This window comes from Pleuronectes platessa, chromosome 5 (assembly GCF_947347685.1).
Source record: "Pleuronectes platessa chromosome 5, fPlePla1.1, whole genome shotgun sequence".
Taxonomy (NCBI): Eukaryota; Metazoa; Chordata; class Actinopteri; order Pleuronectiformes; family Pleuronectidae; genus Pleuronectes; species Pleuronectes platessa.
In genome coordinates, this window is record NC_070630.1 from 6749172 (window position 1) to 6764090 (window position 14919).

The following is a 14919-nucleotide window of genomic DNA, read 5'->3' on the forward strand; positions in this document are numbered from 1 at the left end:
GATTAATTATGAATGAACATATGTTTAATACAGCAAATACTTCTTTCTCCACTGTTTTTTTTTTTAACCGTGCACAGCTTCATATGTAACAATGTACAATGAACCAGTCTTAAAATAGAGGACGTGTTTTGGGTACTTGCACATGGGTTGAGATCACGGTCTGGATTGTCGCCGTCACGCATCCTCACACGCTCCGTGCCACAGAGCGGCCGAGTCAGTGCTTCTTGTTAGATTGGTCTGTGTAGTGAACTGTCACTGAACCACCGCTGAGCTGCTGGAACCACTGGAGCACCGCTGGCGAAACGATCACCCCGACACTGGTGGGCTGCTCCCGGCTCCCACTGGCAAAGCAATCACTGTGTTATTTGGGAGAGAATGAATTACCGAACATTTTGAGATTAGGCCGCTTAATCCCCAAATGAATGGCCCAGAGCATTAATAGAAACCGCAGCAGCATTTGCGTCCTGCATCTGTATTGTGCGTCGTTCATTCTCCATCACCTGCCTTTCCATGTTTGTTTTTCAAATGTGTCTCACATTATAATCTATTTTGTCCGATTTTTATTTTTTATGGGACTGTGCAAGCACGGTTTGTTTCTTCTGACGGTCCCTGTTGTGGTAGCATAGAAAGCATTACTCTCTCATCTACTTTTTCTTTGTAGATAATCCAACTCTGTGTCTTCACACATCTCCTGTGGCTGTGTTTGATTTGCTGTGGCCCTGACCAAAGCTCAGCACACTGTGGTGTCGGCCCTGATTACCAAGTAGCACAGATCTCTGCCGAACCCAGGAGCGGGCGAAACTAAGAAGAAGCAGCAGAAATCACAGCTGGTTAGCACAGTTGAAATAAAGGCAGCGGAGGATATGAGAATCCTTGCACAATATGAATGAGTCAGAAGAAGCTCGGGCCCTACAGCGGTTTCCATCATCTCTCTCCTGCCAGGTTGAAGGTGGATCTCACAGCGTCTCCCTTTGTCTTGCCTGAGATGGCTGATTATAGAGAAGAGGCCAGCGGAGGAGACACAGGTCCGCTCCTCCACACTGAGAGGAAATGCAATGTTCCACAAGACTACACTTTCATTACTCCAAATAAATCTCCATTAAACAAATGCCACGTGCATAATTAGTCTATAGGAATAATTAAAATCGGGATTAGTTTCTCCATGGGACGACCTATGTAAATTGTGATTGACACCCGGCAAATATGGAGTGAATAAATCTGGCTTCAGAGATAGACGGCAACACAGCAAGCAGCAGAACACAGAGGGAACACAGGGAGTTGGGTTCAGAGGAGCATGCAAACATTCATAATGTAATATATACAAGCCTGAACTACTGTATGATCTTTGTATAACGAATCCACAGTCAGAGAATGAATTACAATACACAAGATATAAAGCTCAACGTACGTTATTCATATACCACCTGATACAGTCGACTTCTGAAGCCCTGCAATGAATCAAACCCTCTTTAAGGTTGTAATTCTTGTTTTTTGTCTGAGTTTTTTGTCACCTGCAATCGACAGGAAAGAGGGGAACTGATTATTTGAAACGCTGTTCAGTATAAAACAACACCTCAAAATGCCCATCAAGTTAAATACACAGCTCTCTAAAATAGTAGTTAACTAATGACACTCAGTTGAGCACATAGAGCTCCGCCAAGGCCCAACAGTCCCCTCATATTCAATCGAGCTGCAGCAAGTTACACACACGTCCATTAATTGTGTTGGATTTAAAAAAAACTAGCTCACAAGGTTTAAGAGGGGGGGGCCTTTGGCCATGTTCTTCCATGGCCAAAGTCACATTGTGGAAATCTGTTAATTAGTTTGTTGTGTAATTCTGCTGATAGGTGGAAGTTACTGTTTCATCCACCCAGAACACTGAGGGGGAGACGCAGCCAATCAGCAGCCAGACTGACCTCACTCTCACTCCTCATGTAAATACCTCAGTCACAGAGGAGGAGGAGGAGGAGGAGGAGGAGAAGCTGTTAGAGGACACTGTTGATGCTGCATCCACCCAGATCACTGAGGAGGAGATGCAGCCAATCAGCAACCAGACTGACCCAACTATCGATCTCCTGTAGGAGGAGAAAAAGAGTGAAATCTTCCAGGGTTATGGTGGAAAGGAGCCAATCGTTTTCAAGATGAAGCGCAAACCTGCTCAAACTGAGCCAGTCACAGGTGCTGCCTCTTCTGAAGAACAGCCACAGGTGGGAGTTACTGTTGATGCTGTGTCCACCCAGAACACTGAGGAGGAGATGCAGCCAATCAGCAGCCAGACTGACCTCACTCTCACTCCTCATGTGAAGACCTCAGTCACAGAGGAGGAGGAGGTGGAGAAGCTATCTGAGGAAACTGTTGATGTTGCATCCACCCAGAACACTGAGGAGGAGATGCAGCAAATCAGTTAACAGTCTGACTCCACTATCGATCTCCTGCAGGAGTCTGAAATTAGATAAATCTCCCAGGGTTATGGTGGAAAGGAAACAGATAAAGATCAAGATCAAACTAAAAAAGAGGAAGAAGCACAGACCTGCTCTGACCAAGCCACAGGTGGATGGAGATGCTTTCCAAGATCATTTTTGACAGTTTTCTCAACCATGGCAGCTTTGAGGACACTAGGAGCACTATGGCAGAGTGTGCGCCAGGTTTTTGTCAATTTAAAGATGGTCCTGACACGGAGCAGGAGGAGGATGGGCCTGTTTCAGCAGAGAAGGTAGTTAAAGTTCTGGAAGACGTCATGGATCAGCTGTTGACATTGATGAAGAGCTGCCAAACATCTGGCTGTACCTCACTTAGGTGATCCGCCCTCTGCCTCCAGAAGCGTCTCCGTTGATCAGCTTATTCAAATATCTTGTAAAAAACATTCTAGAAATAAGTTTTACATTCCTGATCCCTTCTCTGCTTGGTCACATCATTATATATTTCCATAGACATGACAAAACCTGAATTATTGCCTTGCAGTATCAGTTTACATAAAAAAAATTCAGTTTTATATGAGGTCACATTATTATTTGTATCAAATTTGATGAAGTGTTAGAAGAATGAAATTCCCTGCAAGAACCAGAGACTCCAGCCCTTTCATTTTGAAGAGGCTTTTCTTTGGGCCATTTTCTCCTGTGAACTACATTACGTACTCGGGGGGCCTGGTTAGCATTTATATGTAGCATGGATACGTCAACACAGCCTTACTAGTGGCTATGGAGGAAATGCTAACAGACTTGTTACGAAAATTGCATTAAATGCTTAAAGGCATCAAACCAGTTTGGGTTACAGTCCTAACAAAAGGGTGTTGTATTAGACTGCATTACTTTTATCTGTGTGTTACTGGCAACTGTGTGTAAACATGAGCTATAATCCATCAATACACAGGTAAACAAACATGTCCAGGTTGACTCCTGTGGCGTGAATCACAGCAATATTTCCATGGTATTAAAGAAGCGGAGATGTTTGTAATAAAAAAAATACACCTGTTGTAAGTAAAATACGTGATGCAACAAGACAGAGTGTGACTGTGGACTTTGATTTGTTTAATCTATTCAAACAGAAGCCAAACAAGTCACCTACCACTGGGGGTCCCCGTCCTCATTTCTTCAAAAGGGAAGCTGGAGTCTTGATCTGTCTGACTGTTTTGGGGGGGGAGGGGGTTCCCTGCTGGCGTGGCATTCCCAATATTCATGTGGAGACGGTGGAGCCCATTATTACCAGTCTGTGGCTGCGGTGGGTTCCACTTGATGTGCACCTTTCATCTCCGAAGCCATCTCTTAGGATAACAATAACCAGGCCTACCCATCCTTTGAACTCGCCAGGTGGGGGCAGCGCTGCCGATATGAAGTGAACAGATGACTTCGGGCAAGGAGAGGGAGGGGGGGGGGGGGGTGTTTTGCATTTTTTTGTTCACGCATTGTGCCGCTGGTCTGTCAATACATATGGTAAAACCGGTGTCAGCAAGTTAAATGCATATGCAAAAGAGCCAGACAGGTTGTGCGTGTGGCTTCTTTTACATTTTAATGGAAAAGCTGGGAACGACAGATAAAGCCATTGATAGAAAATGAAGAATAAAACAGAGGGCTGTGCTTCGACAACCACAAACCAGAGGAGACAGCTTCAGACCTGCCCTTTGGAAAGCAATCTCTTCAGAGCCACTTGGCTTCACCTGAGCAACCTGAAAAAAACTGCCAAGATATGACACAACCACCAGATGAACAGTTATGATATGTTCACATTTATTGTGCAGTGACTTTTATATACATACAATTTTTATACACCTAATTTACATGAACAGAAATAAATTAATCTGCTAATGTTTTTTGAACTCATCTGGCTTCAGTGTTCTCACTGACTGGACACGGCAAAACTTTGAAGGAGTAAAAGCACAATAATTCCGAGTGACACATGAGTGACAAGGCAGTTATACACGAGTCAATGTAGTTTTCATTTAGTGTTATATCTTACACACATAAAGAAGCAGTTGGTAAGAGTTGGTTTGAGATAACTTGGAAATTTGAAAAACATAGACAGGACGTTGTGACTGAGCGTTTGAGGTCAGTCGTCACGAAGCATCGCTCTGCTTTTTAAAACTGGGCAACGAGGTCAGACAATAACAGAGCAGAGTCCCTGACAGGTTTATATTTGGAAATCTTTGTCTCAGCACAATCCTCTAAGCGTCATTTACCATTTATACTTTTAAAGACAGATTTTGTGTACAGACTTTACACATCAGTATCGAACACAGTTAAGTTTTCAGTTTAACTTTTGAGGACACTTTACAATCAATTATAATCTTTTTGAAAAACAAAAGTTCTAGATAATGTTAAAAAAACAATCATCTATATAACAGGTGAGACAAATTAATTAAAAAATAAAATTAAAATTAAAATAAAAACTCACTTCAGCACGATATATTGGTCATATTAGAATTATATTAGAATCTTATCGTTTCATAGAAGTTATGATATTAGTGTTAAAATTCAAAGATGTATTTGTTATCCATGTCTATATATTCTTTTCTTGCTGTTTTTTGTTGTAATTTAATGAAGGCATTCATTTATTCTAAAATGTTATTTTTAATTTATAAAGACGTATCAATTATTTAACTCGTAGACTTATTTTTGTCGGTTAGTTTCTGTTTGGAGAATATCTCCCATTGTTTCAGACAATGAGGCCAATCAGGTCAATATTTCCAATGAGAAGTCTTACTAACTGCATCTTTACTATGACTATTACTATTGTGCTACATACAGTAGTATTGATCACTGACAGACACAAAGATAAAATACATCTTAGCTAATTAGTGTGTTCTTTATAAAAATTAAATCTAACAGGCTAATGTGAAAATCATCTTCAACCATGTACATCGTAGTGTGTGGAAATAATAAAAAATACATTAAATGGAGGGGCTGGGGCCCACGCGTGTGAAAATGGGACCATGGGGAAAATGAAACGTGACCCACTGGAGACGTGTTCTCTGGGTTTCCCATATACACAAAGTGTAAATACAAACATGGACCTGCTCTCATCTTTTCAGTCTGAGGGAACGGACAGGGAGTCTACCTCTCTACTGCTAGCTTATGATATACACTGACACTAACTAGAGTGACATGCCTATGTAACACGAAACAACACATCGACTCCAGCCTCCTCTTAACCGTACAGGAACACAGAGAAAGAATTTACAGGATACATTAATGGGTCTTAAGCACTAAACCGCTGCAAGCAGCGAGTAATCTAAGCTATCCATACATGCAGCTTGTGGTGAGTTACTACAGTACTATTCAGTGGTTTGTTGGCGGCTGTGTGAAAACCCAGAGTTTGTGTTTCTTATTACTATTATTTCTATCACCGGATAATGATTTTCAACATGGCTCTGATGTTCCGTCACACTCCATCTATTCAGCCTCTCATGAATGCAAACAGATAATCACACGGCAGCCACCGCATCACCACACCATACAGGAACACCTGATTATTGCACACAAGCACTGAACTTGCAAATGTTCATGCAGAATGTATGAGGAACACACTACACTCAAATCAGTGGTTGCTCACTATGTGACAAATGACCATAGAGTTCTTTGGAAGACTAAAATACATTGTTTGGGATGGTCAGGGACATTTAACTACGTGGCACACTGCCGAGACGCCTACAGCGCATTTCTTACAACCAAAAGGTGGTGGAGAGATGTTTTATCAATATTAAGATGCTCGACACCATCTGACTGCGTTACAGTACTTTCTTTAGACAGTAGAAAAAGAGGAGTGTTAGAGATGATAATTGCACTGAGGAGAAAAGGGGAAGGAGACAAATTCTGTGAGAGAATCTAACGACCTCTTTTCCAATCAAATTCTAGCGTCGGCATGTAAAACACGTTACATCCATATTCAACATTCATAGCATTGTTTCTGTTAAAACACAAAAATAGTTAAGACTCACAGAAAGAATCCCAGCAACGAAAGGAAATGATACCAGGAGTTCATCTGTTTGGAGATGAGTATAAAATTGATGTTTAAACTTAAGATTTAAAATAGATGCAATCTTTTCAGACACACATTTCCCCCGAGAAACTACTTCCACAGACTAGACTACTGACTAGACGAGTGAAGCGGTTGTAAGGCGGAAGGATGAGCGGAGGAGATGTGAGAGTGAGACGGGGTTGTGGTGATGGACCCTGTGTGTAATGGAGCTTGCATCGTCTTCACTCCGACTCAGGGGGATTGAGAGCCTGACCTGTAGCTCTTAAAGCTGCCCAGCAGACTCTGCACTCCTTTCTTGACACGTCGAGCCACAGAGTCAGCAGGAGGAGTGGGCAGGCAGGAGGCGAGGCTGGGCGGACGTGCATCCAAACACTTCTGGTAGCGAAGCTTTGAAAATGAACACACACACACACACACAGAGTATAAATGGTGTATTCCAGACACCAGACTAAACATGTAAACAACTGTGATTCACATTTGACTTTGAGAAAGAACAAACAGTAGAGCATCTCTTCATCTCATCTCTCCATCTCATGTGTATCTGTTTACAACTCACCATGCACGCAGCCTGGACAGCCTCACTCAGACTGGCAGCGTTGGGCTCGCACCAAAACATGTGACAGTTAAAATCTCGTGGACCCTCGGCCATGATGAAAGCAAAAGAGTGGACATCCTTCCCAACTCCCATGAAAGACAGGAAACGCACCCGGTTCTCTGACAGAACCTCGTCATTCTGGATAAATGACAAAGTAAAATACCTTAAGACTGTACTTAAAATACTTTGAGAGAGAACAATGGCAACGACAAACATTCAACAAAAGTCGATATAATAAAGCATTTATGAAGCTTAGTTGATGATGCATTAACATATATTGCATTTTGTTCTGTCTTAGTGTAAAAATTGTAGTTTGAGAACTCAAGTTAAGAGTTAGACAAGAAAAAAGGAGAATGTTGAATCAAACTGAGTGAAAGGAGGTGACCATAACAACAACATTTTTCATTGAAACATGTCCATATCATTGTTGAGGTACATAATAATTACATTTTAGTCCCTGATATAGATCATTAGACTCCTCGTGTTGAGTTTGTTATATGTTACCTGTTTTGAAAGTATTGTGAGTGTCGCTGGTGCAACATCCACAGAGACAGGAGTCCAATCATTTTTATCTTTGCCATGCATTGCTGCCTCTATCGCGTCATTGATTATTTCCACACCTGAGAAAAAAAAGACACACAAAGACAATACATTGCGTTACTCCAGCTCATATAATCATAAAGATAAGATATTCTCAAAATTTCAAAGCAGCTGAAGAATGAAAACAAACCATTACATGTTTGAAAGTGTTTTCTTACCGACTGGCTTCGCCACATTCTCACAACCAAGATAATAAACATGGAAGCGCTGGAAGAGTTCATTTTTTGGAACCGGAAACTCTGTTAAGAAAGGAGGAAGTATTAAGTGGACTGTTGTCACACTTTTGAATTTTGACAACTTTCAAAGTTGAGACACTTTACCTTCAACTGGGAAAACCATGGGTTTATCTGGGTCAGAGTTGAGTCTGCTCACTCCTGGCCTGGTTGCCTTTCTCTCCAACATTATCTAAAGTTTAATTAAGGGATGAAAACACATGAAGTTCATGTAAGAAATCCATAGCTGATCATGAGCGAAGCCACTGTATTGACTTAATCATGAAACTAAATTAAATGCAGCAGCGGCTGACCTTTGAGCACATCTCATGTAGGCTGGTGGCGATGTTCTTGGCAGGTGAGTCACAGCGGAAGACATGACACTTCAGAACTTGGGTCAAGTTGTCCCGAGCCACATAAGCAAAATCCCTGCAGGTGGATGCAAAAGGTCACATTCACATATTGAATTATTAACACAGCATAAATGTGTGAGCTATACAAATCTAGCCTTACGTGCACATAAAACATAGACACATACACTGTGGCAAGAAAAAACCTCACAAGACAATTTGAAAAACAGACAGAAGTCAGTGAAGTATACCTTTCCCTTTTTTCGAGATGGGAAACGCAGCATGAAAGAAAAAACATGATCATTAGACCGAAGTACAAATCAGGATGTTATTTTTGAGTGTAATGCTCATAACCGTCCAGCAGAGGGAAGCAGAGTGCAATAAAAAGAGTATAGGTTATGATACTGATTCATGACAACAGGAGTGCCTACATTATGTTAAATGTGAATCTAAATGCAGACTCAGCTGTTTAAAAGCATTTAATTCACAATAATGACAAAAAGCTGTTTCCTCACACACCATCAGGGAGAATATGAAACAAGTGTAATTTCAATTAAAAAGGTAAAAATGTATCTCAATGCACAAATTATAAGAAAGATCCTGTCAGTTGCCATTAAAGTCAGAGAGAGTTGGAGACGAAGTACATAAATTATGTGAGAGAATCTAAAAACCTATTTTTTCCAAGCAAATTCTAACGTTGGCATGTAAAACATATTAAATCCATATCCAACATTCACAGCATTGTTTTCTGTTAAACTGAAATACAACTAATCAATAATGAATGAGTATTCTTTAAGCTTAAGGTAGTTTTTTTAAAGTTCTGTAATTAAACTGTACTAGACATTTGCTTGGGCCCTACAATGAATAGAATGGTTACTGACCTGCCGTTGTCTCTGCCCACACCCCAGACACGGATGCTGCCGATCGGCTGAGCATGAAGCAGAGTCTGTCCCAGTGGGTCGATCAAGTTCATGGTGTCGTTCTCCAGCACCATCAACATGTCCTTACCCTGTCACAACACACACACACACTCTTTACAAGCAGCCTAGCTTCATGATATTTCACCCATGACTAATCTGATCTGTGGGCTGCTTTTATTTAAAGGCATTAGTACTCACTATTTTTAATATTTTGATTCAATTCTGATAGATATCTAGTAGTCTTAACATTTAAATATACAAAGAGTTGGCTTAAGTAACTGGATCAGTAATTCTTAAATTGAATACTTAAATGCTAGATGGCAATATCAGACAATAAGCAGCAACCCTCAGAAAGATGTGCGTAGCCAGTGTTCCACTAATCATGTGTTGAACAAGTAAATTGTATTTTTAAATACATCTACATTACAGCAGGATGTTCAAACGGGTCAGTAAAAAAAAACTCACCTCTCCCCAGATACCAGCTGTGTCATGAAGGTTGTGTTTGTGATAAGACAGCTGCCTGATGCAGTTGTTGACAGCCACGCTACTCTTGCCCGGTGCCATGTCCTCCTCAGACATCTCCACCCAGCCCAGCGAACGCACCGCAAAACACTGAAAAGTGCAAATACACAAGATATTAGTACAAAACAGGATGGTGCAGGGAAACTGAAGAACATAGCAATCAAAATCTTGTTTCTGGAAACACTGGAACAATATAGATAGATGTGGACTTTGGTGCCTTAAGTTCAATTGAATAAAGCAATAATGTTGATAACAATAATGACAAATGGCTCATCTAAAACATGTAGGAAAAAAAATACTTGGCCTCCCTAGAAACTATAAATACCAACTTTAAATTCTACTCGTAAACTTCTGTTTAGAAGTTTCCTCCATTTCTTTTGAGCCATAGCTCAGCCCTGTGAAGACAAGCTCCAGACCTGATAACAGTCTTGTGGTTGAGATAAACAGCATCAGAAGTATTACTAAAACTCAATCTGGTTATGAGACAATGTTTACTGTCATCTAGTTCAGGAAATCCAACATCAAACACTGATTTACCTTAGTTTCTATGTCTGTGGAGAGTGGAGCGAGCTTCTCATCTTCCTCAGACTGGGAGTAATTGTAGCTATAATAACAAAGAAAAGAGTCCAACAGAGGGAGAATCAGAAAAGCACAGGATGCTAAATACCACCTACTAATGAATTAAACTGATTTCATGGCACATACTTGAGATTGATGGATGCATAGCGTAGAGTTGCTCCTTCAAACTCCTTCAGACTTTGATCAGATGCAACTTCGCCCTCTTCCTGAAGTTACAGATGATAAAAACAGACGATTAAAAATATCAACTTTGCTCAGCTATTCTAGCTACAAGATGTAAACGTGACTGGCCGATATTTTTAACAAATAGTTTTAATACAAAGAATACGAATACTTTTGTTGACACCAAAATATGACAATATACCAATACTTAATAATAGGTCTGGAGTAAATTTAATGTTTTCCAAGATGTACCTTCCACAATTCTGCATCACCCGCTCCTTCATCTGTGCTGGAGAGTTGAGCCCATGATTCCTGCAAAATATAGCAAAGTTAGTATTACCTCAAGCTTCACATGTCTGTGTCTTCGGCCAAGTTAAAGTAGTGTTGGACCTCACCTCAGGCTCCTCACAGGGAGTAGTCTCCAGTGACATAGTTGATGACATCATGGAATCACCAACTTTACCCAGGGGTGAAGGAGGCTCCCACTGGGTGGTGCCTGTGGGGATGTGCCAGTAGTAAGTGCCTGATGTATCTCGCACTCTCATCCATCCTGAGGGCAGGTCTGTGTCTGTCTCAAAAGCACTAGAGTCCCAAAAGGAATCTGAAAGGCAGGAAGCAAAAGAGAAGCACAGGAAAGGGAAAATGTTAAATAAGTGGTAAAATACTGTCTTATTTGTCAACTGCCAAGTCATAACATGCATAATCTCAAGGTATTTTAAAAAGTAAAGTCGAGACCTTAAAAATTATATAGAAACCCAACAGTTCCCAGGATTCACACTTTGGGGACTGTAGAGGTAAACACTTTCTAATTAACTGAACTGGAAGAAACCTCCAGCAGAAGCAGGTTCAATGTGGGCGGCCATCTGCCTCGAACTGTCAGACATCGACCGGTTTGTCACAGTTGGACTGGCCATCGGCAGCACAAGGAGAAATCTTTCCACGTTGTGAACATTCAAAAAACATCCTTACAGTTCCGACTATCCATGACAGGTAGAACTAGGCATACCACCTGCCCTCTTCTATCCCTCCGGTGTGCACAAGGGTGTACATGTTCATTGGGCAATCACATTAATCAATCCTGTTCAGGAATAGCAGCAGGTCCACATGCTGTGGTTAATCCTGATGACCTCTGAAGCCTCATTAACACCCGAGAACCACACCACAGTTCACTGACACAAACATTTCCGTCAAATGAAAGTCAGAACCCTTTATGCAGATGTTAAACACAGTGTCGCACACACTTTTGGTTGTTTCTCTCCGAAATCACATTGTATTTACTAATTGTGTATTCCAACCACTGTATATAATTGTAGAACACCTTTGTTGGACAACCACAGCACAATGTAGGTTTACCTAAGCTTATACTTAGAGACGATTCCTGCTCTTCATAGAAATGTAACTGTGAAATCTATCAGACCTATTAGCTCTAAAACCGAAGGAGTAGCAGGGAACTCTCCATTTACTCTAATGTTAAATCAGAGAGGGAGTTTCTGGAAGGATTCATCAGCATTGGAGAGGACACCAAAGCCGACCTCGACAAGCAAGAACAGATGTGGGCTATGAATTTAAAAGAGATGGAGAATAACTGCTCGAGTAGGAGGAGAAGGAACTTAATGAGACCAAGAAACAACTAGTTAAGGAAAAGAAAGAACTGGAGAAGGAAAGAAAACAAATGGAGGAGGAGTAAAATACCTAAAGAAGAACAAGAAACAACTAGATGATGAAAAGAAACAACTGGAAGAGGAAAGGAAACAAATGGAGGAGGAGAAGGAAGTAAACGAGGACGAGAAACAACTCGACAAGAAGATCGTTGGATCTGCAACATGTTGCCAACACTTTGAGGAAGGCTGCTGGTTGTTCAGCTCAGGTCGAGCAACGGAAGCTCCCTTTCCCCTCCCTTCACCTCTCCACCTTATCCACCTCACTCATATGTCCCACACTCTTCCCCTTAACGTTCCCTTCTCTCCCTCATGTCTCTTACCCCTTCCCGACCTCCACCCTCACCCCCACCCACTTCTTCCTTCTCAAAATAGAAAATAAGACCTAAAGTTATTGTTAAATGTCCTCCCTTCTCTATCACTGCAATTCTTTGACATGGTCTGTTACAAGGTAGAATCAGTGGTACAGTTATCAAATATTATAATCTGTTATGTTGTTATTTCCTGTGAATAAGGGAAATGTCCTTCTGTATGAACAGAAAACTTCTTTTCTCAAAACCTGTCATTGCGTATTGGAATGTGGTGTTACACCATATCATCAACTGGTGTTTACCTCTGTTGCCATTGGGAGTGCTGTCAGCCGTGTTGTCCTGAGACAGTGCGGGCCAGCTGGTCTCTTCATCACTCGGTGTCCCGTTCATGTTGGAGAAGAGGAGGCAGGCGTTTCTCCCCACAATGCCGCCCTCCTTCTGAGACTCCACATCACTCTGATCTTCTGTCACTGTCTCTCCACTGGTATCGACTGATGTCTCCTCATCTTCCTCTGAATTGTTGTCTTTGTCTTTACCATCCTCTTCCCTCTCCTTGTCCTTCTCCTCTGTGGACTCCAGAGTGTCGATGAGTAGCGGCTCATTGAGGATGATCTTGGACTCCTCCTGACTGAGCCCAGGGGTCATCGTGATTTTTGGAGATTTAGTCTGCTCCTCGTTTTCCTGCTGTTCTTCCTGAGAGGTGTTCTGGTGAGGGAACTCTTCCTTGTTCCCATTCTGGCTGATGTTGCAGTTGTGGTCCTGGTCCTGGTGATTCTCTGCCACCTTCCGCAGCTGGTTCCGGCCTTCCTTCACCCATTTGGCGTTGTTTCCGGTGGTCTCCTGGTCGCACCAGTGGCTGCTGTCATTCAGCTTGTTCTTCAGCTCCTCGTCTTGCTTTTGCTTGTTCACGAGATATGGCATTTCTTCATCATCATGGCCGCCCATGGTAACTTTCCATGTAGGTGCTCTGGTAGGAGGGAGAGACTTGTTAGCATTACCGTTAGCAGACAAGCTAGCAGGCTAGCAATAAATAATATATATTCAGCACAGTTTCTCACCGCGGCTTGTGAAAACGAACCACGGTGATGTTATGATTATATTCAGATTGTATTGGTAGCTGTTAGCTAAGTAGCAATCACAAATAGATGTTAAATATATACATTAAGATGACCGCAAGCAGCACCAACAACCTAGAGACCGAAGTCGGTTTGACACGCGTCTATTCCGGGTTACCCATCACCGCTGTTACACCGACTGTTGGATTTTTCACACGAACACTAAACGCACTTCACATAGCTTCACTTTCCATTAGCTATCACGACATTTTTTTCTTTAGCCACTGAGCTAACAGTTAGCTCGCCCTGCCATTTTACATCCAGTCGGCTAAAGAAAAAACCCGTCTCTGAACTAACTACACGCTGACATGCTGTGATGTGAATCAGATGCCACCGCAGCAGCTGGAAAATAACGGGCAGCGTCCGCCATCACCGCCGCCGTCATCTTGGCTAGGCTAACGGTATAGCTCCAGAAGCGAGTGCGGCGACTGTGATTCACGGAGCGTGTGTTGATAACATGCGACTTACCAGCTGCGCTAAAACCTCCCGATGTCGAACTGTGCGGACCCGTGCGAGCTACCTACATATTTCCCACGAACCGTGTAGGGGCTGAGTTCGAGGTGTTTTCTGTTCGTGGGCTCGGCTGCTGATGGAGGACGAACGTGCGTCACCGATCCACGTCACGGACCGAGCCCGCAGCGGCTGTCACTCACCAAGGCAACGAAGAAAAGGAAGGAGGAGATAATAAATAAAATATAACAAATAAAATAAAGTGCACTTCTTTAGAGTTTAATAACATTATTGATCCAGGGCTGCATTTTGTCAGGATGAAAATGACCATGCGTTTACTCACCCTGCAACCACTGCACCACTTTATATAGGTTTCTTATGATACACTTGTAAATGTCTCATAACTAAAATATTCATCACATGTTCATGAGATCAATACTTACAATTTGACAAGTGTGACATTCGTAAATAAAAAAAATATTTTTTTCCAACAATTGGAGTTATATAGTATTTTAAATTTGACTAGTAACGTCATAAAAAAAGTCAATGTCCAGTGTGTACGATTTAGGTGAAAGGGATTTATTGCCAGAAATTGAATTAAAATAACCCTAGTGGTGTTTTCACTCGTGTGTTTCATCTAAATTGTATGAATTGTTGTTTTCTTCATCCTAGAAAGGTCCCTTCATATTTAAATACTTTATATTAACATCAGGAGCGAGTCCTCTCTACGGAGGCCACCATGTGTTTTTTACAGCAGCCCAAACTGGACAAACTGAACATCTTTTGCAGGCTACCACTGGTTCTCCCTCAAGTGGAGGGTGAGGTGAGGGGTGTTCAGCTGCAACATTCAAGTCCACCACTAGATGTCACTAGATTCTACACACTGAACCTTTAAGAAAGTTAAGACACCTTTATGAGTTAATTATGAAAGCCAAACTAATGTAAAATAAATAACCCATTGGCACTATTCATGG

General features: G+C 41.8%; 1 protein-coding gene across 1 annotated transcript; it reads right to left on the minus strand.

Moving 5' to 3' along the window:
- Nucleotides 1-4201: 4201 nt before the first annotated feature.
- Nucleotides 4202-14113, minus strand: apbb1 (amyloid beta (A4) precursor protein-binding, family B, member 1 (Fe65)). The gene is made up of 14 exons (XM_053422487.1): nt 13964-14113; nt 12683-13347; nt 10807-11012; nt 10664-10723; nt 10376-10455; nt 10208-10274; nt 9614-9760; nt 9110-9237; nt 8193-8307; nt 7987-8071; nt 7825-7905; nt 7571-7686; nt 7028-7204; nt 4202-6858 (listed from the first exon to the last, which is right to left on the minus strand). Exons 2-14 carry the CDS (start codon nt 13323-13325, stop codon nt 6703-6705), a joined length of 2061 nt encoding a protein of 686 aa, XP_053278462.1. The 5' UTR covers nt 13326-13347; nt 13964-14113; the 3' UTR covers nt 4202-6702.
- Nucleotides 14114-14919: the final 806 nt, after the last annotated feature.